This window comes from Stegostoma tigrinum, chromosome 14 (assembly GCF_030684315.1).
Source record: "Stegostoma tigrinum isolate sSteTig4 chromosome 14, sSteTig4.hap1, whole genome shotgun sequence".
NCBI lineage: Eukaryota > Metazoa > Chordata > Chondrichthyes > Orectolobiformes > Stegostomatidae > Stegostoma > Stegostoma tigrinum.
In genome coordinates, this window is record NC_081367.1 from 8816240 (window position 1) to 8843220 (window position 26981).

Sequence of the window (26981 nt, forward strand, 5' to 3'; positions counted from 1 at the left end):
GGGGCAAATGTTGCTTAGCACAATGAGGCAACCCCCTGTCCTCTTCTTTGATGTAGTGTGATGAGATATAGACACCCAGCAGAGAGGACAAACTGTGCCTCTATTTGTGGGATCTCTGATCATCTCAGTCTTGTACTGAGAGTCTTAGCCAAGAGTTTGTACTCACATCTCAGGAGTGGGACCATTGCCAGGCAAGTCACAATTGACATCAGTGAGTTAGAACTTTCATTGTTCCAAATCCTGACAACTCAACAAAGAAATTCTTAAACAGTTTCAAACAATCACCCACTCTGTGTGGTTTACATGTCCAAGGGCCAGGCTGGTTATTGTGCACTGAGGAGCTTATGTCTACAGAAACATTTATTGAAATGGATAGAAAGCAAAGAGAGACAGAAAAAGAAGCAAAAGCTCATGAGTGAGAGAGTGAGAGAGTGAGAGAGTGAGAGAGTGAGAGAGTGAGAGAGTGAGAGAGTGAGAGAGTGAGAGAGTGAGAGAGTGAGAGAGTGAGAGAGTGAGAGAGTGAGAGAGTGAGAGAGTGAGAGAGTGAGAGAGTCAGAGAGTGAGAGAGTGAGAGAGTCAGAGAGTGAGAGAGTCAGAGAGTGAGAGAGTCAGAGAGTGAGAGAGTCAGAGAGTCAGAGAGTGAGAGAGTCAGAGAGTGAGAGAGTGAGAGAGTCAGAGAGTCAGAGAGTCAGAGAGTCAGAGAGTCAGAGAGTCAGAGAGTCAGAGAGTCAGAGAGTCAGAGAGTCAGAGAGTCAGAGAGTCAGAGAGTCAGAGAGTCAGAGAGTCAGAGAGTCAGAGAGTCAGAGAGTCAGAGAGTCAGAGAGTCAGAGAGTCAGAGAGTCAGAGAGTCAGAGAGTCAGAGAGTCAGAGAGTCAGAGAGTCAGAGAGTGAGAGAGTGAGAGAGTGAGAGAGTGAGAGAGTCAGAGAGTCAGAGAGTCAGAGAGTCAGAGAGTCAGAGAGTCAGAGAGTGAGAGAGTCAGAGAGTGAGAGAGTCAGAGAGTGAGAGAGTCAGAGAGTGAGAGAGTCAGAGAGTCAGAGAGTGAGAGAGTCAGAGAGTCAGAGAGTGAGAGAGTCAGAGAGTCAGAGAGTCAGAGAGTCAGAGAGTCAGAGAGTCAGAGAGTGAGAGAGTGAGAGAGTGAGAGAGTGAGAGAGTGAGAGAGTGAGAGAGTGAGAGAGTGAGAGAGTGAGAGAGTGAGAGAGTGAGAGAGTGAGAGAGTGAGAGAGTGAGAGAGTCAGAGAGTGAGAGAGTGAGAGAGTGAGAGAGTGAGAGAGTGAGAGAGTGAGAGAGTGAGAGAGTGAGAGAGTCAGAGAGTCAGAGAGTCAGAGAGTCAGAGAGTCAGAGAGTGAGAGAGTGAGAGAGTGAGAGAGTGAGAGAGTGAGAGAGTGAGAGAGTGAGAGTCAGAGAGTCAGAGAGTCAGAGAGTCAGAGAGTGAGAGAGTGAGAGAGTGAGAGAGTGAGAGAGAGAGTCAGAGAGTCAGAGAGTCAGAGAGTCAGAGAGTCAGAGAGTCAGAGAGTCAGAGAGTGAGAGAGTGAGAGAGTGAGAGAGTGAGAGAGTGAGAGAGTGAGAGAGTGAGAGAGTGAGAGAGTGAGAGAGTGAGAGAGTGAGAGAGTCAGAGAGTGAGAGAGTCAGAGAGTGAGAGAGTGAGAGAGTGAGAGAGTGAGAGAGTGAGAGAGTGAGAGAGTGAGAGAGTCAGAGAGTCAGAGAGTGAGAGAGTGAGAGAGTGAGAGAGTGAGAGAGTGAGAGAGTGAGAGAGTGAGAGAGTGAAGCAGAGAGTCAGAGAGTCAGAGAGTCAGAGAGTGAGAGAGTGAGAGAGTGAGAGAGTGAGAGAGTCAGAGAGTCAGAGAGTGAGAGAGTCAGAGAGTGAGAGAGTCAGAGAGTGAGAGAGTCAGAGAGTGAGAGAGTCAGAGAGTGAGAGAGTGAGAGAGTCAGAGAGTCAGAGAGTCAGAGAGTCAGAGAGTCAGAGAGTCAGAGAGTGAGAGAGTGAGAGAGTGAGAGAGTCAGAGAGTCAGAGAGTCAGAGAGTCAGAGAGTCAGAGAGTCAGAGAGTCAGAGAGTCAGAGTGAGAGAGTGAGAGAGTGAGAGAGTGAGAGAGTGAGAGAGTGAGAGAGTGAGAGAGTGAGTCAGAGAGTGAGAGAGTGAGAGAGTGAGAGAGTCAGAGAGTGAGTCAGAGAGTCAGAGAGTCAGAGAGTGAGAGAGTGAGAGAGTGAGAGAGTGAGAGAGTGAGAGAGTGAGAGAGTGAGAGAGTCAGAGAGTGAGAGAGTGAGAGAGTGAGAGAGAGAGTCAGAGAGTCAGAGAGTGAGAGAGTGAGAGAGTGAGAGAGTGAGAGAGAGAGTCAGAGAGTCAGAGAGTCAGAGAGTCAGAGAGTCAGAGAGTCAGAGAGTCAGAGAGTCAGAGAGTCAGAGAGTCAGAGAGTGAGAGAGTGAGAGAGAGAGTCAGAGAGTCAGAGAGTCAGAGAGTCAGAGAGTCAGAGAGTCAGAGAGTCAGAGAGTCAGAGAGTGAGAGAGTGAGAGAGAGAGTCAGAGAGTGAGAGAGAGAGTCAGAGAGTCAGAGAGTCAGAGAGTGAGAGAGTGAGAGAGTGAGAGAGTGAGAGAGTGAGAGAGTGAGAGAGTGAGAGAGTGAGAGAGTCAGAGAGTCAGAGAGTCAGAGAGTCAGAGAGTCAGAGAGTCAGAGAGTCAGAGAGTGAGAGAGTGAGAGAGTGAGAGAGTGAGAGAGTGAGAGAGTGAGAGAGAGAGTCAGAGAGTCAGAGAGTGAGAGAGTGAGAGAGAGAGTCAGAGAGTCAGAGAGTCAGAGAGTCAGAGAGTCAGAGAGTCAGAGAGTCAGAGAGTCAGAGAGTCAGAGAGTCAGAGAGTCAGAGAGTGAGAGAGTGAGAGAGTGAGAGAGTGAGAGAGTGAGAGAGTGAGAGAGTGAGAGAGTGAGAGAGTGAGAGAGTGAGAGAGTCAGAGAGTCAGAGAGTCAGAGAGTGAGAGAGTGAGAGAGTCAGAGAGTGAGAGAGTGAGTCAGAGAGTCAGAGAGTCAGAGAGTCAGAGAGTCAGAGAGTCAGAGAGTGAGAGAGTGAGAGAGTGAGAGAGTGAGAGAGTGAGAGAGTGAGAGAGTGAGAGAGTGAGAGAGTCAGAGAGTGAGAGAGTGAGAGAGTCAGAGAGTCAGAGAGTCAGAGAGTCAGAGAGTCAGAGAGTCAGAGAGTCAGAGAGTCAGAGAGTCAGAGAGTGAGAGAGTGAGAGAGTGAGAGAGTGAGAGAGTGAGAGAGTCAGAGAGTGAGAGAGTGAGAGAGTGAGAGAGTGAGAGAGTCAGAGAGTCAGAGAGTGAGAGAGTCAGAGAGTCAGAGAGTCAGAGAGTCAGAGAGTCAGAGAGTCAGAGAGTCAGAGAGTCAGAGAGTGAGAGAGTCAGAGAGTCAGAGAGTCAGAGAGTCAGAGAGTCAGAGAGTCAGAGAGTGAGAGAGTCAGAGAGTGAGAGAGTCAGAGAGTGAGTGAGAGAGTGAGAGAGTGAGAGAGTGAGAGAGTGAGAGAGTGAGAGAGTGAGAGAGTGAGAGAGTGAGAGAGTGAGAGAGTGAGAGAGTGAGTCAGAGAGTCAGAGAGTCAGAGAGTGAGAGAGTGAGAGAGTGAGAGAGTGAGAGAGTGAGAGAGTGAGTCAGAGAGTCAGAGAGTGAGAGAGTGAGAGAGTCAGAGAGTGAGAGAGTCAGAGAGTGAGAGAGTGAGAGAGTGAGAGAGTGAGAGAGTGAGAGAGTGAGAGAGTGAGAGAGTGAGTGAGAGAGTGAGAGAGTGAGAGAGTGAGAGAGTGAGAGAGTGAGAGAGTGAGAGAGTGAGAGAGTGAGAGAGTGAGAGAGTGAGAGAGTGAGTCAGAGAGTGAGAGAGTGAGAGAGTGAGAGAGTGAGAGAGTGAGAGAGTCAGAGAGTCAGAGAGTCAGAGAGTCAGAGAGTCAGAGAGTCAGAGAGTCAGAGAGTGAGAGAGTGAGAGAGTCAGAGAGTGAGAGAGTCAGAGAGTGAGAGAGTCAGAGAGTGAGAGAGTGAGTGAGAGAGTGAGAGAGTGAGAGAGTGAGAGAGTGAGAGAGTGAGTCAGAGAGTCAGAGAGTCAGAGAGTGAGAGAGTGAGAGAGTGAGAGAGTGAGAGAGTGAGAGAGTGAGAGAGTCAGAGAGTCAGAGAGTCAGAGAGTCAGAGAGTCAGAGAGTCAGAGAGTCAGAGAGTCAGAGAGTCAGAGAGTGAGAGAGTCAGAGAGTGAGAGAGTCAGAGAGTGAGAGAGTGAGTGAGAGAGTGAGAGAGTGAGAGAGTGAGAGAGTGAGAGAGTGAGAGAGTGAGAGAGTGAGAGAGTGAGAGAGTGAGAGAGTGAGTCAGAGAGTCAGAGAGTCAGAGAGTGAGAGAGTGAGAGAGTGAGAGAGTCAGAGAGTCAGAGAGTCAGAGAGTCAGAGAGTCAGAGAGTCAGAGAGTCAGAGAGTCAGAGAGTCAGAGAGTCAGAGAGTGAGAGAGTGAGAGAGTGAGAGAGTCAGAGAGTGAGAGAGTGAGAGAGTGAGAGAGTGAGAGAGTGAGAGAGTGAGAGAGTGAGAGAGTGAGAGAGTGAGAGAGTGAAGCAGAGAGTCAGAGAGTCAGAGAGTCAGAGAGTGAGAGAGTGAGAGAGTGAGAGAGTGAGAGAGTCAGAGAGTCAGAGAGTGAGAGAGTCAGAGAGTGAGAGAGTCAGAGAGTGAGAGAGTCAGAGAGTGAGAGAGTCAGAGAGTGAGAGAGTCAGAGAGTCAGAGAGTCAGAGAGTCAGAGAGTCAGAGAGTGAGAGAGTGAGAGAGTGAGAGAGTCAGAGAGTCAGAGAGTCAGAGAGTCAGAGAGTCAGAGAGTCAGAGAGTCAGAGAGTCAGAGTGAGAGAGTGAGAGAGTGAGAGAGTGAGAGAGTGAGAGAGTGAGAGAGTGAGAGAGTGAGTCAGAGAGTGAGAGAGTGAGAGAGTGAGAGAGTCAGAGAGTGAGTCAGAGAGTCAGAGAGTCAGAGAGTGAGAGAGTGAGAGAGTGAGAGAGTGAGAGAGTGAGAGAGTGAGAGAGTGAGAGAGTGAGAGAGTGAGAGTCAGAGAGTGAGAGAGTGAGAGAGTGAGAGAGAGAGTCAGAGAGTCAGAGAGTCAGAGAGTCAGAGAGTCAGAGAGTCAGAGAGTCAGAGAGTCAGAGAGTGAGAGAGTGAGAGAGTGAGAGAGTCAGAGAGTGAGAGAGTGAGAGAGTGAGAGAGTGAGAGAGTGAGAGAGTGAGAGAGTGAGAGAGTCAGAGAGTCAGAGAGTCAGAGAGTCAGAGAGTCAGAGAGTCAGAGATGAGAGAGTGAGAGAGTGAGAGAGTGAGAGAGTGAGAGAGTGAGTCAGAGAGTGAGTCAGAGAGTCAGAGAGTCAGAGAGTCAGAGAGTCAGAGAGTCAGAGAGTCAGAGAGTCAGAGAGTCAGAGTGAGAGAGTGAGAGAGTGAGAGAGTGAGAGAGTGAGAGAGTGAGTCAGAGAGTGAGAGAGTGAGAGAGTGAGTCAGAGAGTGAGAGAGTGAGAGAGTCAGAGAGTCAGAGAGTCAGAGAGTCAGAGAGTCAGAGAGTCAGAGAGTCAGAGAGTCAGAGAGTCAGAGAGTCAGAGAGTCAGAGAGTCAGAGAGTCAGAGAGTGAGAGAGTGAGAGAGTGAGAGAGTGAGAGAGTGAGAGAGTGAGAGAGTGAGAGAGTGAGAGAGTGAGAGAGTGAGTCAGAGAGTCAGAGAGTGAGAGAGAGAGTCAGAGAGTCAGAGAGTCAGAGAGTCAGAGAGTCAGAGAGTCAGAGAGTCAGAGAGTCAGAGAGTCAGAGAGTCAGAGAGTGAGAGAGTGAGAGAGTGAGAGAGTGAGAGAGTCAGAGAGTGAGAGAGTGAGAGAGTGAGAGAGAGAGTCAGAGAGTCAGAGAGTGAGAGAGTGAGAGAGTGAGAGAGAGAGTCAGAGAGTCAGAGAGTCAGAGAGTCAGAGAGTCAGAGAGTCAGAGAGTCAGAGAGTCAGAGAGTCAGAGAGTGAGAGAGTGAGAGAGAGAGTCAGAGAGTCAGAGAGTCAGAGAGTCAGAGAGTCAGAGAGTCAGAGAGTCAGAGAGTCAGAGAGTCAGAGAGTGAGAGAGTGAGAGAGAGAGTCAGAGAGTGAGAGAGAGAGTCAGAGAGTCAGAGAGTCAGAGAGTGAGAGAGTGAGAGAGTGAGAGAGTGAGAGAGTGAGAGAGTGAGAGAGTGAGAGAGTGAGAGAGTCAGAGAGTCAGAGAGTCAGAGAGTCAGAGAGTCAGAGAGTCAGAGAGTCAGAGAGTGAGAGAGTGAGAGAGTGAGAGAGTGAGAGAGTGAGAGAGTGAGAGACAGAGAGTCAGAGAGTCAGAGAGTGAGAGAGTGAGAGAGAGAGTCAGAGAGTCAGAGAGTCAGAGAGTCAGAGAGTCAGAGAGTCAGAGAGTCAGAGAGTCAGAGAGTCAGAGAGTCAGAGAGTCAGAGAGTGAGAGAGTGAGAGAGTGAGAGAGTGAGAGAGTGAGAGAGTGAGAGAGTGAGAGAGTGAGAGAGTGAGAGAGTCAGAGAGTCAGAGAGTCAGAGAGTGAGAGAGTGAGAGAGTCAGAGAGTGAGAGAGTGAGTCAGAGAGTCAGAGAGTCAGAGAGTCAGAGAGTCAGAGAGTCAGAGAGTGAGAGAGTGAGAGAGTGAGAGAGTGAGAGAGTGAGAGAGTGAGAGAGTCAGAGAGTGAGAGAGTGAGAGAGTCAGAGAGTCAGAGAGTCAGAGAGTCAGAGAGTCAGAGAGTCAGAGAGTCAGAGAGTCAGAGAGTCAGAGAGTGAGAGAGTGAGAGAGTGAGAGAGTGAGAGAGTGAGAGAGTCAGAGAGTGAGAGAGTGAGAGAGTGAGAGAGTGAGAGAGTCAGAGAGTCAGAGAGTGAGAGAGTCAGAGAGTCAGAGAGTCAGAGAGTCAGAGAGTCAGAGAGTCAGAGAGTCAGAGAGTCAGAGAGTGAGAGAGTCAGAGAGTCAGAGAGTCAGAGAGTCAGAGAGTCAGAGAGTCAGAGAGTGAGAGAGTCAGAGAGTGAGAGAGTCAGAGAGTGAGTGAGAGAGTGAGAGAGTGAGAGAGTGAGAGAGTGAGAGAGTGAGAGAGTGAGAGAGTGAGAGAGTGAGAGAGTGAGTCAGAGAGTCAGAGAGTCAGAGAGTGAGAGAGTGAGAGAGTGAGAGAGTGAGAGAGTGAGAGAGTGAGTCAGAGAGTCAGAGAGTGAGAGAGTGAGAGAGTCAGAGAGTGAGAGAGTCAGAGAGTGAGAGAGTCAGAGAGTGAGAGAGTGAGAGAGTGAGAGAGTGAGAGAGTGAGAGAGTGAGAGAGTGAGTGAGAGAGTGAGAGAGTGAGAGAGTGAGAGAGTGAGAGAGTGAGAGAGTGAGAGAGTGAGAGAGTGAGAGAGTGAGAGAGTGAGAGAGTGAGAGAGTGAGAGAGTGAGTCAGAGAGTGAGAGAGTGAGAGAGTGAGAGAGTGAGAGAGTGAGAGAGTCAGAGAGTCAGAGAGTCAGAGAGTCAGAGAGTCAGAGAGTCAGAGAGTCAGAGAGTGAGAGAGTGAGAGAGTCAGAGAGTGAGAGAGTCAGAGAGTGAGAGAGTCAGAGAGTGAGAGAGTGAGTGAGAGAGTGAGAGAGTGAGAGAGTGAGAGAGTGAGAGAGTGAGTCAGAGAGTCAGAGAGTCAGAGAGTGAGAGAGTGAGAGAGTGAGAGAGTGAGAGAGTGAGAGAGTGAGAGAGTCAGAGAGTCAGAGAGTCAGAGAGTCAGAGAGTCAGAGAGTCAGAGAGTCAGAGAGTCAGAGAGTCAGAGAGTGAGAGAGTCAGAGAGTGAGAGAGTCAGAGAGTGAGAGAGTGAGTGAGAGAGTGAGAGAGTGAGAGAGTGAGAGAGTGAGAGAGTGAGAGAGTGAGAGAGTGAGAGAGTGAGAGAGTGAGAGAGAGAGTCAGAGAGTCAGAGAGTCAGAGAGTGAGAGAGTGAGAGAGTGAGAGAGTCAGAGAGTCAGAGAGTCAGAGAGTCAGAGAGTCAGAGAGTCAGAGAGTCAGAGAGTCAGAGAGTCAGAGAGTGAGAGAGTGAGAGAGTGAGAGAGTCAGAGAGTGAGAGAGTGAGAGAGTGAGAGAGTGAGAGAGTGAGAGAGTGAGAGAGTCAGAGAGTCAGAGAGTCAGAGAGTCAGAGAGTCAGAGAGTCAGAGAGTCAGAGAGTCAGAGAGCGAGAGAGTCAGAGAGCGAGAGAGTCAGAGAGCGAGAGAGTCAGAGAGTCAGTCAGAGAGTCAGAGAGTCAGAGAGTCAGAGAGTCAGAGAGTCAGAGAGTCAGAGAGTCAGAGAGTCAGAGAGTGAGAGAGTGAGAGAGTGAGAGAGTGAGAGAGTGAGAGAGTGAGAGAGACAGAGAGACAGAGAGACAGAGAGACAGAGAGACAGAGAGACAGAGAGACAGAGAGACAGAGACAGACAGAGACAGACAGAGACAGACAGAGACAGACAGAGAAAGACAGAGAAAGACAGAGAAAGACAGAGACAGACAGAGAAAGAGAGACAGACAGAGAAAGAGAGACAGACAGAGAAAGAGAGACAGAGAGAAAGAGAGACAGAGAGACAGAGAAAGAGAGAAATGCAGAGAGAGACAGACAGAGAAAGACAGTGAGAGAGAGAGACAGAGACGAGCGAAGCACTTGATGCAGTCATGTAAATAAACAGATGAAGCAAAGGGAGTTAGCGTGAAAGGAAGAAGGAAGAGGCAGGAGAGACAAGCAGACAAATCAACAGTGAGACTGACAGAAGAGACACACAAAGATGAAAATAAATAAAGAGAATGGATATTGGAATGTAAAGAAATGAGCAGAAAAAGCATTAGACAGAGGTGTACAAAAAAGCAAGCATAAGGTAATTACTCAGGGAGAGAGAAAGTGTACTTTTGTAGCCACATACATACAGATAAAAGCACAGTGACACAGAAAGGCAGGCAGGCAGCAGCAACAGTAAGAATGGGGCTCAAGCAGAGATACCATTTTGCAAGGGAAATATACACTCAGAAAAAGGGGGAAAATTAATTCTTTCACATCTGCCTCGAACGCAGTCCTCAGACAAACCCCTGGAAGTGTCCAAATGTTGCCATTAACACACAGTAATATATCTTTACTTACTGTAGTAGAAATCTCAGGTCCATTCAGCTGAGCATGCAAAATAGCTTCATTAACCAGTGGTGCCACTCCCAGTAGAGCACGCTCCACACCTCGTGGTCCTGTAATGATCCCGGTCAGCTCGTTTAGGTTCGAAATGTAGGCCTGCCAGTGAGGGTCAACATCAGCGACATTGGCCAGGCATCCCCGCATCACATTCAGACAATAAGCACCACAAGGTTTGATCAGAGTAAGGCCATGGCAGTGAGAGCAATATTGCATCTTCACTAGGGCTCTAGTACACTCCCGGGTGAGAACAATGCTCTTGGTCATATTTATCACCTCGCTGCCTATGTTCAGGACTTGGAGGAGAATCTTCATTGCCTGCAGAGGTTCTGCCACCTCAGTTACCATCTTCATAGGGTAGGTTCCAAAGGGGTTAATATCCTGTCTGGCTGACCGTAGGCACTCTAAATAATCCAGAGAGACCTCACTTAGTCCAGGGTGTATCAGCCGATTGTAAACCAAAGGGAAAAGGCTGTCAAAGAAACCCAGGACTATGTCCTCAATGCTCCAGCTCATATCCAGGACATAGAGTGATATGTCAGTAAATAGCCCCTTCACCACCTCTGTAGCCTCCTCTGCCATTGTCCGGTACCCTGTCTTGAACATGAAGTTGGTGTGATTGCTGGCAATGTGAATCAAGGATATAAAAGCCTCTGCCAAAGGAAAAGAAGGAACTTCAGTAACAATACATTCAACATATTCAGGAATCAAACAGAGCATGCTGCACATTTCAGCCCCTTCTACCACAAATCCCCTTACTCCCTCTTTGTTCTAAATCCCATTTATCGCCAATTCAACATTGACAGTTGAATTCAAGCAATAATCCTTAACATCACTAAACTACCCAACCACACCCTGTTGAAACACTCCAACCTCTTGCAAACTGAGTAACGGTTGAAAAATCCATGCAAAATGGAATGTCAAATAGAACCATTTCAAACTAAGGGCAAATGAGATGGATTTCCAGAGAGTTTTATTGAAATAGAGAACAACTGGATCTGTTGGCGGAGGATAAAGAGAATTGTGTGAAAATGGGTTTGAAGTTATTTCCAGAGAAGAATGGATTTGAGGAGGGCACATTACATCTGCTTCTTCCTAAAATGTTTATTTTCCAAACCACTCAGATCTAGCCCCTCTTCAGGAATTTATTAAAAGGTCTACAGAATGATAATGTGAAGAGCAAAATCTAAGTGGAAACAGGCAATGAGCTAAAAGGATCTTCACTCGACGTATTTGTCTCAACATTCCATTGGTCAGTGATGGACACTGACCATTACTCCTTGAACAATGGCTCAGGAAAGGCTCATACAATACTGACTTCAACACTCTGCGTATTTGCAAATATTGTAAAGCTCAGACTTCGTAACAAGATTTAAAGTTTAAAATGTCTCCTTTAACTAAAAGGTGGAACAAAATGTTCTGGGAAGTGAGAGTGTGATGACATATCAGACAGCTCTGATTGGAGACAAGCTTACATGATCTGGTTGACATTGAGGAAGAAGGTCAAGCAGAAAGCTATGGAAAGATCAAGAGAAAGCTCTCACACCTGAGACATCTGCTTTTTGAAAGAGTTTTAATGTAGTTTTAGCTGGGCCTGAAGAGCTGGGTGAAATTTTGGACTCGTTTCTTGTAATGCTACATAACTGTCAGAAGAGCAGTGCACAGAAAAAGAGCTATAATAAAAACAGCTGAGCAAACTCAGCAGGTCTGGCAGTACCTGCAGCCACACAAACAGAGTTAACCTTTTGACTTTGCGACTGAGAGCAGTAAAATGGATCTTGATTACATTAGATAGTTAATACAAAAGTACTTTTGCTTTAGATTGATGTGTTATTTGCCTGCTAAGTAATATTTGATGCAAGTTGATGTTAGCTTTCATGTTACAGTAAAAATCTTAAAGAACTAGCAGCAGAATAGGCCATTCAGCCCCTCGAGCCTGCTCCACCATTGGATAAAATCATGGTTGATCTCATCTCCGCATCACCTCCACTTTCTGACCCAGTCTCAACAGCTATTTAACCCATGACTAATTGAAAATCTGTCTACCTTCTCCTTAAATCTGCTCAATGGTCTTGCAGTGTAGGGTAATGACTTCCACAGCTTCACAAAAGTTTGCTTTAAATCTGCTACCTGTTATCCTAAAACTACAACCCCTCATTTGAGATTGTTTCTCAACAGGAAACATCCTTCCTATATTTACTTTGCCTACCCTCAAAGGGCCTGTCTCTACACTTATTGGCTCTATGATTCTATGCAAAGTTGAGCAGGTTCAATTGAGAAGAATGAGAGGTGACCTCATTGAAACATACAATATTCTTAGGTTGAAGGGGCTTGACAGGGTAGATACAGAGAGGTTGTTTCCCTGGTGGGAGAGCTTTGGACCAAAAGGATATAAGCACAGAATAAGGGACTGCCCATTTAAGAAGAGGTTCCTTCTGTCCCCCTCAGAGAGTAATAAGTCTGAAATTCTTTGCCATAACATTGCATTGGTAAGTATATTCAAGGTTGAGATTGACAGATTTATTTTTAATTAGTAAGGGAATCAAGGGTTATCAAGAAATAAAAAAGACAGGAAAGTGGATTTCTGGATAATCAGGTGAGCCTTGATCTCGTTGAGTGAGATGGGCTGAATGGCCTACCTTTACTCCTATATTTTATGGAGCAATGTTACAATATAATAAATGTGGTGCACTCAGCCTTGTTTTGTTTCAATCAAGATAACTGCTCACCATTCCTTTACATCCTAAATGTCTCACAGATTCATCTGTCTTTTAGTTGCTGCTAGCCTTACCCTATAGGCGAAAGCTTCAACTCTAGTTTGAGCACCGTTTTACTTTGCCCAAGTTCGCCTGTATTAGCAGGAGAATGGCTTCGCACTTTAATTACCTTATTTTTATGCACTGTGACCACTGCCACCATATAGCTTACAAATCGATTATTCAAAATGCCCTACTGCCAACAGAATGAGAGACAGCATGTAATTGAGTAATTAGAAAAGTTTTGGTAGTGTGCAAGACAATTATGTGATTGTATTAAACCTCATTAAGCTGCCAGAAAGGTGTCAGAATGACTATTTGAATTACCTGCAGCACCAGAGAGACAGTTTGTGACAGACTGAAACGCAATCGACACTGATAAAATTCTAGCCAGAGGAAAAACAATCTGGCACTGGGGAGAAGAAAAATAATTCACAACTGCTCCATCAAGGCACAACATAATACACCATACACCTTGGCGAGCAAAGATTCCTGAGGGTTCCAGAAGTAAGGTTGTTGAAAAATATTGTTGAAGTTGTGACAGGGAACTGAGGTACGTGGGGGAGACTTTGATGAGAAATAAACTGGAGTGGAAGTGAATTTAGAAGGAGCAAGGTTTTTTTGTATTCATTCATGGGATGAGGGTGTTGCTCACCAGCATTTATTGCTTATCCCTGTTTGAGACTGAGTCAACCACATTGCTGTGGGTCCGGAGTCACATGTAGGCCAGTGCAGATAAGGATGGCACTTTCCTTCCCGAAAGGACATTAGTGAACCAGATGTTCTTTTTCCGATAAAGGACTCATAGTCATCATTATACTCTTAATTCTAGATTTTAATTGAAGTAAAATTCCATTATCTGCCATTGCAGGATTTGAACCTAGGTCCCCAGAACAGTATAAGCAAAAACAGAATTTGCTGGAAAAGCTCAGCAGGTCTGGCAGCACCTGTGAGAAGAAAACCAGAGTTAACATCTCAGGTCTGGTAACCCTTCCGCACAACCGTGCTGAGGAAATGTCTCCGGATCCGAAATGTTAGCTCCGATTTTCTCTTCACAGACGCTGCCACTCCTGCTGAGCTTTTCCAGCAACTTCTGTTTTTATTCCTGATTTACAGCATCTGCAGTTCTTTTGGTTTTCCCCAGAACATTACCTGGGTCTCTGGATTAACAATTCAGCAACAATACCACTAGGCCATCACCTCATTAGGAGCTCATCACCAACTTCTACAGGGCAATAGGAATGGGCAATAAATATCAGCCGAGACCATGGCACCTACATCCCATGAATTAATACAAAATAAATGAAGAAAGTGAAGATTTAGTATAGGAAATTGTTTTAGATATGAAGCCCAGGTAAATTTGCAAGCTGCAAGAGTAGGAAATTCAGGAAGAAAGTGCTGCTCTTTTTGTGGCATGTCATATCATATTTGCAGGCAAATTCCCACATTCCACCAGTGAGTACAAAAAGAAAACTAGCTCAATTTCCACTGGGCTATATGCTCCAGTTCAGTGTTAAATCTGTGAATAAAAATTGGAAACCACTTAATAGTCCATTGAGCCGAGCTTCAGGATTCAGACATTCCAGAAATGAAGTCATTGAGATCCCAAGAACAGCACCCAGTATAGCAACAAATTTAAACTTCATATGTGGATACTTCAGCTGCTTATTTTTTTATAATAAATGCAACAAATGACAGCAAATTACAGAAACATTAATCAAAACTCATGCAAAGTGAGATGCAGTGCCTGACAGCCAGCATGTCTTCACAGACAAATAATTTAAAAGTATACCTCTGTACTGATTGGAATGAGGGCAGGCAGGTGAAATTCATAGAAAATGAGTTCCCTGACTAGGGCTGTTAACCCAGTCAAGTCAGGGAACCGTAGCTGACAGATACAAAACAGGAGTGTCTGAAGTTCAGGTCACTCTGAGAGCTGGTTCTGAGGGAGCTGGATCAGCGTCAAGGGCTCTCCACATATAAATAAAGAGTGACTTGGTGAAGGCAGACTAGCATCTGTGAAGTTATTTCAACTTCCTTCATCATATTTAAATTAAAAGTTCCCAACCACGATGGTTGTTCACCAGGAAACTTTTTCCTCCAACTGTGAACGCAGCCTGCCAAATTGTCCCTCCCTTTGCTTCTTACCTGATTGATTGGTGATGAAAGCAAATAAGGAAGTGAGCCTGACATCAGTCCAAAGCCTCTTAACACCCTCAACTATAATTTACATCAGCTCAAAATTATTAACAGTCTCCTTCCTGAATTTTCAAACAGAAACTTCTGCACTGTAGTGGACACAGAATGAAGGTTTTTTCATAAATTTCATGAACTGAGATTTCTGCGTATTTTCTCAACATTTGTTGTTTTCACACTCCTTTCTGAATCTCCACAACTCCCCATACGTTTTAGTGTTGGCTTCTGAAGACACTTAGAAGACACAATCTGGAGTGTCCTGCTGTCAGGGAAAATGTAATCAATATTGACTAGTCCATTAGTCTTTTTTAATAGCTTGCTGCATCTGCATTTAAACCTTCAGTGACTCATTGACAATGACACACAAGTGCCTTTGCACATCTACGCTTCCCACTCTCTCACCACTTAAACACTCTGAACATTTACCTCGCGTTTTTCCACATTATATTCCATCTGGCATGTTCTTGTCCAATCACAACGCCCATTCAAATCCTCCTTTATCACAATAAGAGTCATACCAGGCTTAAAACACAAACTCTGTTTCTCTTGCCACCAATGCTGCCAGAGCTGCTGAGTTTCTCCAGCATTCTCTATGTTTGGTTAAGATTTCTAGCATCCGCAGTATTGGGCTTACTCACATTCCTGTCTGATCCACAAATTTGGAAATCTTACATTTGGTCCCCGCATCCAAATCAGGAACATACATTGTGAACAGCTGGGGGCCAAGTCCAGACCCTTGTGATACCCTCTCGTCTCAGTTTGTCAATGTGAATGACCCATTTATTTCTACTCTCAGTTTCTATCAGTTTGCCTATAATTTTTTTTTCCATGACCCAGTGAAAAGTCATAGAATTTTCACCAGGGTAGCATGGTGGCTCAGTGGTTAGGACTGCTGGCTCACAGTGCCAGGGACTTGGGTTCATCTCCACCCTTGGATGACTGTCTGTGGATGTGAGTTTGCTCGCTGAGCTGGAAGTTTAGTTTTCAGACGTTTCGTCACCATTCTAGGTAACATCATCAGTGAGCCTCCGGTGAAGAGCTAGTGTTATGTCCCGCTTTCTATTTATCTATTTAGGTTTCCTTGGATAAATAGACAGATAAATAGAAAGCAGGACATAACACCAGCGCTTCACCGGAGGCTCACTGATGATGTTACCTAGAATGGTGACAAAACGTCTGAAAACTAACCTTCCAGCTCAGCGAGCAAACTCACATCCAGAACCTCAACCTGAGCTACAAATCTTCTCAAAACTCGCTATGACTGTCTGTGTTTGCAATGGGTTTGCAATGGTTTCCTCCCACAGTCCAACAGTGTGCAGGTTAGGTGGATTGGCCATGGGGACTGGAGGGTTCCAGGGATAGGATGGGCTGGGCAGAGCAGGGTGGGGTGGGTTTGAGTAAGATGGTCTTTGAAGGTTCAGCGTGCACTCGATGGGTCAAATGATCTGCTTCCACACTGTGGGAATTCTTTGAGAGATTACCACAACAGCGCAAAAATTACCTTTGAAGTTAAAGCATTCAAATGCATTCACAACGGTAATGTGAGGCAATGGTGTCACACATTGTAAAGGTGAATGGAAGTATTCAATGTAAGGCTAACCTATGGCTAAGACAAATGCATATTGCTGGCTGGTCAGCATTATTGTCTGTCCTTAGATCAGCAACTAGGAAAAGGATACATTAATGTTGGCTGGAATCATTAAACTTCTTGACTGTGAATTTGGCTTCGAAAAATTTGAATGATATAATTAAGAGCGAGCATCGTTAGACAGAAGTGATCAGAAATCCCTGGAGGCCATTCTGCAGAAGTCAAGCTTTTCCAACTGAATAGCTACAAAGAATGACCATCCACTTTCTCAAATGCACATTCGTTATTGAACAGTAAAACAGCATTTTTTCAATTCAGATATTCTTCGCCATTCAAAACATCAGCTGCACAAATTCAGCTCTGAATAAGAGTAGAAATCCCAATATGTGCACTGACCCATGAGTGACAACTTTAAGCCTCCCCTTTCCCATTCATAACAAAGGCACGTACACCCATTCATAGTTTGATTCCGATCAATCCAGCAAAGAGGGAGCTTGTACTTTGAAAATAGAAATTTATGTTTTGGGTTAAAAAAAGTTTCCCTTGGGATTTCTTGAACTAAGTCTGTCATCACATCCAGGTTTCAACATAAGCTCTCCTCTAAAACAGGCCAACTTATCACAAATAGCACAGATGTCAAACACAATTTGCACTCCCCTCTCCTCTTTCACATTTAATCAGGGGTGCAAAAACATTTCCTGATCCCACAGAACCGATCCAGGGTGGATAAACTCAAGAGACTGGACCTCAGTTCCAGGATGTTAGGAGTCTTTGGAAGCTGGGCTGAGGAACCCTGGAAGGAGAGTTAAGCTAACTGCATACAATGCAAGCATGCTGTAGGGCTTGCCCCCTTACTGGATTTGGACAGCCCGTTTATGAAAAGAAAATAATGCAACTAAGAGAGTTCCTCCAGCCATCACCACTCATAACCCCTCACCCAGCCACATCAACCCATGCCATCTCAAACCCTCACTGCCACCCTGTGTTTGTCTATACATCCACCACCCAATGCAGGAACTTACCTCCTTGTACCAACCAACCTAGCCCTTTATTTACAAAGTAAAGCAATTTTTATCTTTAGTCTATGAACTTTTACTGATCCCCAACCCCTCTGTTTAGCTTAAAGCCCTGTCTACAGCCTTAGTTATATGATTCACCAGGACTCTAGTCCCAGCATGATTCAGGTAGAGCCTGTCCCAGTGGAACTGCTCCCTCCTTCCCCAGTGCTGGCAGCAAATGTCTCATGAATTCAAACCCATTTCTCCCACACCAATCTTTGAGCCATCCATTTACCTCTCTCATCTTGTTGACCCAGTGCCAATTTGCTCAATTAGTCACCCAGAGATTATTATGTTTTCCATTCTAATTTAGCACCTAGCTGCTCATATTCTCTCAGCAGACCTTCCTTCCCCTTTTTTGCCTACAGCATTGGTACCTACATTGACCACAACAGCTGGATCTTTCCTCTCCACAATCCAGGTTACTTTGCAGTCCAGATGAGATATCCTGAACCCAGGCACTAGGCAGGCAATACAGCCTTGAGGACTGTTGATCCCGGCCACAGAGAACAGTGTCTATGCAAATACTGATTACAACACCATTTCTCTTTTCTCGCCCCTCCTAAATAACTCCTTGAGCCACGCTGGTATGGATAATTTGCTCATCCTCGCTACAGCCCCCATTCCCGCCCACACAGGAAGCAAGAATTTCAAACCTGTTAGACAAGCTCAAGGCCTGAGGTTCGTTTGGCACTACCTCCTAGATTCCTCTAGCTGCCTCATTTGTAGTCACAGTGCCCTGTTCCTGACCACTGACCGAATTGAAGGTAGTTAATCTAAGGGGCGTGGCTACATCCTAAAACATAGCCCCTAAGTAACTATTCCCCTTCCCTAATGTGTTGCAGTGTCCAAAGCTCAGGCTCCAGCTCACCAACTCTGTGCCAGAGTTCCTCAAGCAACCAACACTTGCTACAGATGTGGTCACTATGAACCACAACGGGGATCCATCAGCTCCCACATCATATAGCTACAACATACCACCTGATCCAAAATCCCTTTAATGATAATAAAATGTGAGGCTGGATGAACACAGCAGGCCAAGCAGCATCTCAGGAGCATAAAAGCTGATGTTTCGGGCCTAGACCCTTCATCAGAAACCCTCTCTCATGAAGGGTCTAGGCCCGAAATGTCAGTTTTTGTGCTCCTGAGATGCTGCTTGGCCTGCTGTGTTCATCCAGCTTCACACTTTATTATCTTGGATTCTCCAGCATCTGCAGTTCCCATTATCTCTCTCCCTTTTTTAATGACTTAGTTCTTAATTATATTTTATAAACAAAAATTCATACTGGTCTTTCAATTTGTAACCTGTAAATATTTCCCCTATTTACTCTCAGTCCGAAAATAACCTCTTCTAGGCAGTCAAGTTAGCAGTTATTACCAGTCAAAGAACTTACAGTTTTCCTGCTATGTCACTCTTTTGTGCTGAACCTATGTTTCTGGGCTTCAGTTTATCCTGTTTAAAAAAACCTTACAAACTATGAACCAAAAAAATGTAAAGAGCACCATACTCTTCTGCACCAAATTCCCACATTGTTCCAAATTCTCCTAACTTTATACTCAGTTGGGCTGTGTCTCACTCTGGATATGATCTCTCCTCCCTGATCATATGAAGCTTACTGATCACCATATTTGGTATTAACTGTATCACACAAAACATCATTCATCTGTATTCACGTTCATAATTGGCCTTCCACAAACACAGCCAAAACATTTTATCAGGTTCCACACTACTGTATTATGAATGCAATGCTTTCAGAGAATAGATTGTGCTCTTAGAAGGAAAACGGAGGTGAGCATGTGGACAATGACCATCCTGGCATCATCAGTAGCTGCCCGTGATCATTAGCCAGGAGGGTTTAGACATATGATTAGCAGAGCGCAGCACAGAATGTGCAGAAATGGGAAATAGAAAAGATGTTACAGAGACCATGCATGTAATTTATAACCATGATGATTCTTTAACAAGCAAATATGCTTGTTTCGTACTCGGCTTCTTCAGTTAGCAAACCCCAAAGACACTTAAGTGATAGCATCACAACAAAGTTGAGGAAGACCCTCCACTCATCTCAAAAGAAAAACTGAAAACAAAGTTGTCAAGCAAGGCTTCTAGAAGACATTCTGGATTCTTTGGGAATATCTATACAGAGGAGGAAACAAGTACAGGTAATTCATTTATGCACATCTAAAACTTTGGATCTCTTGTACTTTGTATTCAGGACATTGATTTTCAGGAACAATTGGCTATTTTGAGAAGAATTGATCCTTTCTTAAAGAAAATGAAGAAGAAGTCAAATTGTTCATTTATTACACAGAACCTGGCCAGGAGATGTAGCTACAGCAGTAGCAATGAGAAAGTTTCTCCGAGAGATGATAGCCAGAGCTTTGCTGGGAAGCAAGAAAGTCACCTTGCGTTAGTTCAATTATGAGTGAAAACAAGTGAAGCTTCAAACATTTTTTTTTTTTTTTTTACAGCTAGTAGATGATCCCAGAATCTGAGATATCCAGAATTATGGAGTTAGAAAGAGATCTTCAATCCTGCAAGGAAGACTCGGAACCCCAACACAAACTCAACATGAGTAAAGAACAGCATGTAATTAGCCTTCTATAAGTCATTTGATAAGCTGCATCATGAAAGATTACTGCAGAAAATAAAACATCACGTCGTTGGGTGTGACATTGGCACGATGGATGATTGGCTAGGTAACAGGAAACAAAGAGTGGGTCACTTTCTGGTTGGCACAAACAAGTGGCACACCACAGGAACCAGTACTGGAGCTTCAGCTTTTTACGATTTACTGAAGTTACTTGGATGTAAAGGTACAGTTACTAAATCTGATGAGCCACAGATAGGGAGGAAAGAAAGGAGATTACAACATGGATAGCTTAAGTGAGTGGGCAAAAGATCTGGTAAATGGAGTATAATGTGGGATGTGTGAAATTGTCCATTTTGGTGGAAAAGTTAAGAAGAAAGCATGTTATCTAAGTGGCAAGTGTGTACACAGCTCTGGATATGCTGCGTATCCTCACGGATTGTAGAATATCAATATGGAGGTATAGAAAATAAGTTGGAATAGAATATTTTGTTGGGTAAAGTTTAGAGGAGAAGAGTGGGGAAAATGCTTCTCACCGAGGCTGGTGGGTTCCTGGAACACGCTGCCAATTGAGATGGTGGAAGCAGGCACATTAACAACGTTGATAGACACATGAATGGGATGGGAACAGACAGATAGATACTGCATCTGGAAAATAAGGGCCAAGTCTAATTAAAGAATAGGAATTGGTGCAGGCTTAGTGGGCCAAAGGGTCTGTTCCTGTGTTGTATTGTTCTTTCTTCTTTGAGAATCGAACATAAAAATAAGGAGAACGTGTTTCACTTATGCAGAGTAATGGTGGGATCACATCTGGAGTACTATATACAGTTCTGGATGTAAGTTTGCTCGCTGAGCTGGAAGGTTCGTTTCCAGACGTTTCATCACCATTCTAGGTAACATCATCAGTGAGCCTCCGACGAGGCGCTGGTGTTATGTCCCGCTTTCTATTTGTGTTTATATACACATCTAGAATGGTGACAAAACGTCTGAAAATGAATCTTCCACCTCAGCAAGCAAACTTACATCCATTACCTCAACCTGAGCTACAAATCTTCTCAAAACTCACTACTATATACAGTATTTGTTTCCTTATTTAAAGAGATGAATTGGAAGCAGCTCAGATTTATTAAGATCAATACCTGGAATGAGCAGGATGACTTATGGGGAAAGGTTGAGCCTGGTAAGTTTGTATCCACCGAAGTTTCGAAGAGTGAGAAACAACTTGACTGGAATTCATGACCCTGAAAGGTCGCAACAGGGTGCATCTGGAAAGGATGTTTCTGCTTCTGGGAGAAAAATGCATCATCCACTTCAGACTGAGATAAGGAATTGTTTTTCTCTCATAGAAGGTTTACATTTTGGAAAGGTCCTCCTCAAAATGCAGTGGAAGCAAGGTGAAGATTTTAAGGCATAAGTGTATGGATTCTTGATAAGCAAGGAGGTGAAAAGTTATCAGAGGGAGGTGGTAATATAGAGTGATCAGATCAGCAGCAGTCTTATTCAATGATGGACCAGGCCTGGGGGACAAGTGGCCTACTGCTCTTGATTTGTATGTTTGCACAAACTTGCTAATGGTCTGAGAAAAACTCCCAATCTCGGAGACAGCCTATCGATTCAAATACAGCAGGCAGCCGGTGGAAAACTATCCAGGGAAGAGGACATGCTTAACTCCAAATTCGCATAAAGCCAAAAGAATTGCACATGCTGTAAATCAGGAACAAAAACAGAAGTTGCTCGTAAAGCTCAGCAGGTGTGGCAGCTCTTCCTCTGAGGAAGGGTCACTGGACCCAAAATGTTAACTCTGATTTTTTTCTTCACTGACGCTGCCAGACCTGCTGAGCTCTTCCAGCAACTCTTGTTTTTTGTCGCGTAAAGCCAATGTTGGGCATTCAGAGATCAATAATACTTACAAAAGTCAACTGAAGACTACATAAGAATCTCATCAGCAAGACACAAGGCTCTCAGGAGAGCTGTCAGTAAAGAAACAGGGCCCAGATTTCAGAGCTCTTACAACTGAGGAGTACATTAGCAAAGTTTAAAACATCAAAATAGAGCTTGGGCATATTAAATGTAAGCAAGAGTTAAAAAAGTTAAAAGAGATTGAACAGCAAGCTCACCCGTTGGTCATCACACAGCACCATTAAGCCTCAGAGTTTGAAAAAGAATTGCTTCTGAGTGAAATCAAACAGTTGCAGCAACAAAGGAAATCAAAGACCTCCAAGATGCACACTGCAACACCAGCCAGCAGTTGGGAAAACTTAACAGAAATAATAAAGTGATAGCCATTCGCGCTCCAAAGAGATGCCAGCAGTCCATAGCGCAGTACTTAGAGAAAAACAAGGTCTCAAAACTGAAAAAGGGAACCTTTTGAAGAATTCCCCAAGTCCTGTGCAGAGATATGCTCGAGAATTTAACACTTCCAGCATCAAAAGAGGTACCTTTGTGGGAAAAATAGATCACTGTGAATTATTAGCCGAGGAAAACATTCTTTTCCAATCTGCAAGTGATGATAGTAACTCTAAAAGAGAAGCTCTCGTGAGAGAGGCCAGAAGATCCTTGTTTACATCTGCAGGAGGCTATCCTGAAAAAGCAAGACCTCATTTCTGTGAGCAATTAAATGCAGAATGAAGTAGATATTTGAAAAAAAAATGTGCAAGGTGCAGAATTTAAAACCTTGACATTTAGCCAGTCCAAATTCTCAGCTGAGATCAAGGCTAACACGATGACAGACTCTATATCCTGCTTTGTCCAATTTTCTGCTAAGTCTACAGATGGAGAGATCCGGACCAGAGATCCATCGGGAGATTTACTTAGAGATTCTAGAGATCCCACTCCTATTGAAGGAATCCCAGAAAGACCACTTTGGAAGTATTCTACTGTTCAAAAAGCCTTCTTCTATCCCTTAACGAGCCAATCTAGAGGAAACGATAACAAGTTACTGACACAGTGTCTGCTTCTGAACCCCGTGTACGTTGATCAATAAGAAAACTCCTGACCAATTTGTTCACTAGGTCTGAAGTCATAATGCATTACCTGTGCTATGAAAGCATTCCAAGGATCTTGATTACTTTAAGACATGAGGAAGAGATGCTAAGGTACTACATAACTACAAATACTTCTCACTGCCTTTGCTGTACTTTGCAAAACCTCTATTTCAATGATTGACGCAAGGGAATTAAGAGAAAAGGTAGAGATAATGATTGGGTAATGGCTCGTTGGTCTGGGGGTATGATTCTCACTTAGGGGATTGCATAGCTTGGGTAAACAAGAGGTCCTAGGTTCAAATCCCAGACGAGTCCTGACTGCTTCTCTTCATTTTCAGGGAGCTGGATGTGGCTGCAACTAAAGGGATCAAGGGGAATGAGGGAGAGGGTGAGAATTGTCTGCTGTGATTATATTGATTGGTGGTGCAGGCTCGAATGGCCTACTCTAGCACTTATTTGGGATGGCACAGTGGCTCACTGGTTATCACTGCTGCCTCACAGCATCAGGGGCCTGGGTTCGATCCTATCCTTGGGCAACAGTCTGTGTGGAGTTTGTACATTCTCCTTTTGTCTGGGTGGGTTTCCGCCGGGTGCTCTGGTTTCTTCCCACAGTCCAAAGGTGTGCAAGATAGGGTGGATTGGCCATGCTAAATTGCCCATAGCATCCAGGAATGTGTAAATTAGGTGGGTTATAGGGGATGGGTCTGGGTAGGTTGTTCTGGAGGGTCAGTGTAGACTTGTTGGGATGAAGGGCCTGTTTCCACACTGTAGGCTTTCTATGTGATAACACAGTGTGGAGCAGGAGGAACACAGCAGGCCAGCCAGCACCAGAGGAGCAGAAAAGATGATGTTTCAGTTTGAGACCCTTCTTCAGAAAGAGAAAAGGCATATGTTCAAGGAAGATTTAACATAATTTACATTTCTAATGTTCATTCCTGACTCTAACAGCTTCCAAAGTCAGGGACCTAAAGATATTCCCAAAACCTTTTTTTAAACACCCGTTCAACCTCAGTTAGTTTCTCACCTGAGATGCTGATTAATGAAGGGGATTGGGGCATATGTGTTCTGAGCTTTTCCTTGGATGAGTAAAAGGAAGCGACAGAGTATGCTATTGATAAGTACAAATGAGGCTCTAAAACTGGCGGTCAAGAATCATCCAGCTCCACACCGTGTTATCTCAGATTCTCCAGCATCGGCAGTCCCTACTGTCTCTAAAACTGGGGGGTCCATTTCAGAGAGAAAGAACAGTTTTGTGACTGAGGATGCAGTGCCAAGTTCACAGCGTTAGTCAGCATGCATCCATTGTGCAACTTGTTGCAGGTTGTGGGTTATCAACAGTTATAGGGTTAGTGCTACATTGATATCCCACCTCCTGGCTCTATGTTTCAAATCAGATTCTGATTCCAAAATGGATTGTGCTGTGATAACTGCTTGTATTCAGAACACTGTCTGGCAATTAATTTGACAGACGGCACAGCTGATCCAACACCACGCTGGCCTATCCTAATATCACCTCAGTGCGATTGGCTGAATGCCACAGAATAGCAGTAGCAGAGCCAATTCTATACTGAACAGAGCATAAATTGCAGCCTTAAATCCAGTCTCCAGAGGTGTAATTGACACTCGCATGATATGGGAAGTAGCAGCCCTCTATTTTAAGAAGATATGAGCGAGCATTTAAACAGTATTGTAAATATACTTTAATATCAGCAAACAGCAGGCACCAGACAAGCCAATCATTACACAGAAAGCAGCTCCAATATCTAGTAACTGACACTGGTTCATTTTTACCATTCCATATGTACATTGGAGCTAGACACCGGCTAACAAAGGAAGAGGGATATACAAAGACAGAGAGAATGAGCTACAGACCAACACAGAAAAAGGCTGTAAAAGACAGACCAACGCCATGGCACACAGAGACAGTTAAGGAAACACGCAGACCAGTAATGTGAGAGACACAATGTGGCATAGAGAAACAAAAGGGGCACGCATACCAACACCGTGGGGAGACAGGCACAGTCCGTCACCGTGGGGGGAGACAGGCACAGTCCGTCACCGTGGGGGGAGACAGACACAGTCCGTCACCGTGGGGGGAGACAGACACAGTCCGTCACCGTGGGGGGAGACAGACACAGTCCGTCACCGTGGGGGGAGACACAGGCCAACAGAAATGGCAGACCCAGACAGAAATCACCATGGAGAGAGTGAGACACCGACCAGTGTAGATGGCCAACGAGTTGTGCATGATCCACAAACGCTGCCACGCTACAGGGTTGGAGCTGTTTGAAGGGTCTGGTAGTTGGGGATATTTAGAGGTTTGTGCCTTCTCTCTGATGTCTCCTCTTTCCCTCTGCATTTGACAAAAGGATTCTCCAACACCTTCCCGAATCTTCTCTACTTTAGTCAGTCACTGCCAGGAGTGCCCAAAAATCGACAGGGGAGATGTTTTGAGGGCATTTCCTAAAGAATGTATGCTGGCCTTCTGGGAAAATGTTGGGTTCTGAATACAGCAATTGCTTCAGGAGGTAAGCAGTCAACACATTTTCACGGTAGAGCTGGTGCCTTGTGCGTCGATTTGGGCAAATTGACTTTGGACAGTACATTGCCACTGCGTTATCATTTATGGCACCGGATGCAGAGAAACACTGTTGGTGCCTTGAGGTATCTGTAGTCGATTATCTAAATCTCTAAAGCTTATATAAATGTTGGGATCACCGCTACCCAGAAACCCACAGTCACAGTCAAGGATCTGAGATCCTGGTCCTCAAATACACCTTTCCTCTGTCAGCCAAAGGCATCCTGGAGGTGATAATGAATTTCGCCATCAATATCTGCCTTCATCAAGAGGCACTTTCCAAGATATAGAAAGTGGTCCTTATTATCCAGGGTCTTACCATTGAACTTTGGTCAACAGCAGGGTTCTTGGGGGGTGAAGCCACCCAAAGACAGATCACATCACCAATGATTCCAGTTACACTTGGTCACAGCATTCCCTGGATCTGAAACTTAGAATAAAGCCAACACCTTGATTTAAAGTTGTATCTGAAGACACATCTGTGGACCAATATGGCACATTGAGCATTTTGTGCTTTACTTGATGACAAAGGACTGGGTATGAATCCAGCTGACACTGAAGTATGTGTCAGTCTTCCACATTGCCCAACATGAGATATGAATTTGTGGTGCTCTTAATCCAATTCCCACCAGCCAAGGAAGCATGATACATGGGGAAACCACGAAAGTGATAGATAATCTTCATCAGTGAGAATTCAGGCAGTTTGTGGAAGCAATGTTAACTATTGCATCTAATGGTTGCATGGTTGGCATGTCTGTACTTGAAATGAGCTGGAAAAGATTACAATAAAAGAATTCCCTGGTCTATATTTCAAAAACAAACCAAGATTATTTCACCCATGCAGCTCTCCCCTACAACCTCAGCTTCTGAGAAACAATACTGCTGGCTCACCAAGGTCCCCTCGATGTTGCATCATATCCTGACATAAATGCATACTATCCCTCCTTAATCATTTTTTCAAGTTGTCTACCCATAATTATTCTCAGAGCTTAAAAAGACTACAATGGTTTTAAGAGGAGATCCATCACCAACACCCAAGGGGCAACTAGGGATAAATGTGGCATTGCCAATGTCCTCCATACCCCAGAATAATAAATTTAATAACCATTCCCATGCACAACATGACTGTGCTGTAGTCCTTACCCAGCTCTATTTGTTGATTCAGATGGACTCTAAATTCATAGCTAATTGCCATATCAAGCTAATTGGGAATCAAGATGCAGCTAATTGCATTTCTGATTTGTGCATTCAACATGTAATGGACAGTGTCATTAAGTCTGAAAGAAAGAGCTATGCACTCTCTGCTTTTCATCCTCGCATTTTACCAAAATTCTCACAAAACATTTCAAATTCTCATGCATACACCCAGCAACTCCTGTCACTGAGACTGCATGCTTAATTTATTTTGTATTTATCAAATGCAAATCCCTGAAGCCAAGTGATTGCCAACTTGGCAAATGAGCACACAAGAGCTTTTCTATCATCAGAAACTTTTCCTTTAGGTTGATCGAGAATAGTGGCTGATACTTTCACCATACATATGTACAGGACATTTACTTCTATTATGCATAGGACTTTATCTACTAAGTGTTTTCTTAACCAGATCTGTAGTTGATCAACAGTTTCTACTGAACAACAGTGTGCTGACTGTCCCATGCCCTTAATTTGAAATTCTCTCGGTGGCCTATAAACTCCTGATCATTAGTCAACATATTAAAAATAGATTAATTAGTCATTTATCTAATTGTCATTTGTGGAACTTTACAGGGTGTAAAATGGTTGCCATGTTTACTGTCAACATCATGAACCTCAAAGTAACTGTTCCTTCATGACGATATATATAGGGACTAAATAACTGCACGTCTTTTCTCAATGTAAGGGAACCAGCAGACATGTTTTGACTTTGGACAGAGCTACACCAATAGCTTTGAGGTCATGTGCAGCCAATGATTCTGCTATGAACCTAAATCTGCATCAGTGAGTAATCACATATTCCAAGCACTCCTTATCTGAGCAAATCAGAATATGGTCTGTTACTAATACCAAGCTCTACAGCAGAAACTCGAGCTGGGTGGTTTTCAACTGAATAAATCTACTGCATCTAATAGCAGTGACATACTATGGCCAAGAA

The 26981-nt window shown here is 44.5% G+C and overlaps 1 protein-coding gene across 2 annotated transcripts in view; it reads right to left on the reverse strand.

Annotated features, from left to right (window-relative positions):
- Positions 1-26981, reverse strand: part of LOC125457905 (glypican-5-like) — a 502368-nt gene that overhangs the window by 340793 nt on the left and 134594 nt on the right. For both annotated transcript variants that reach the window (XM_048542684.2, XM_048542683.2), the window contains exon 3: positions 9058-9752. In XM_048542684.2, coding sequence (XP_048398641.2) covers positions 9058-9752 — 695 coding nt within the window. The remainder of the gene's footprint in view (positions 1-9057; positions 9753-26981) is intronic.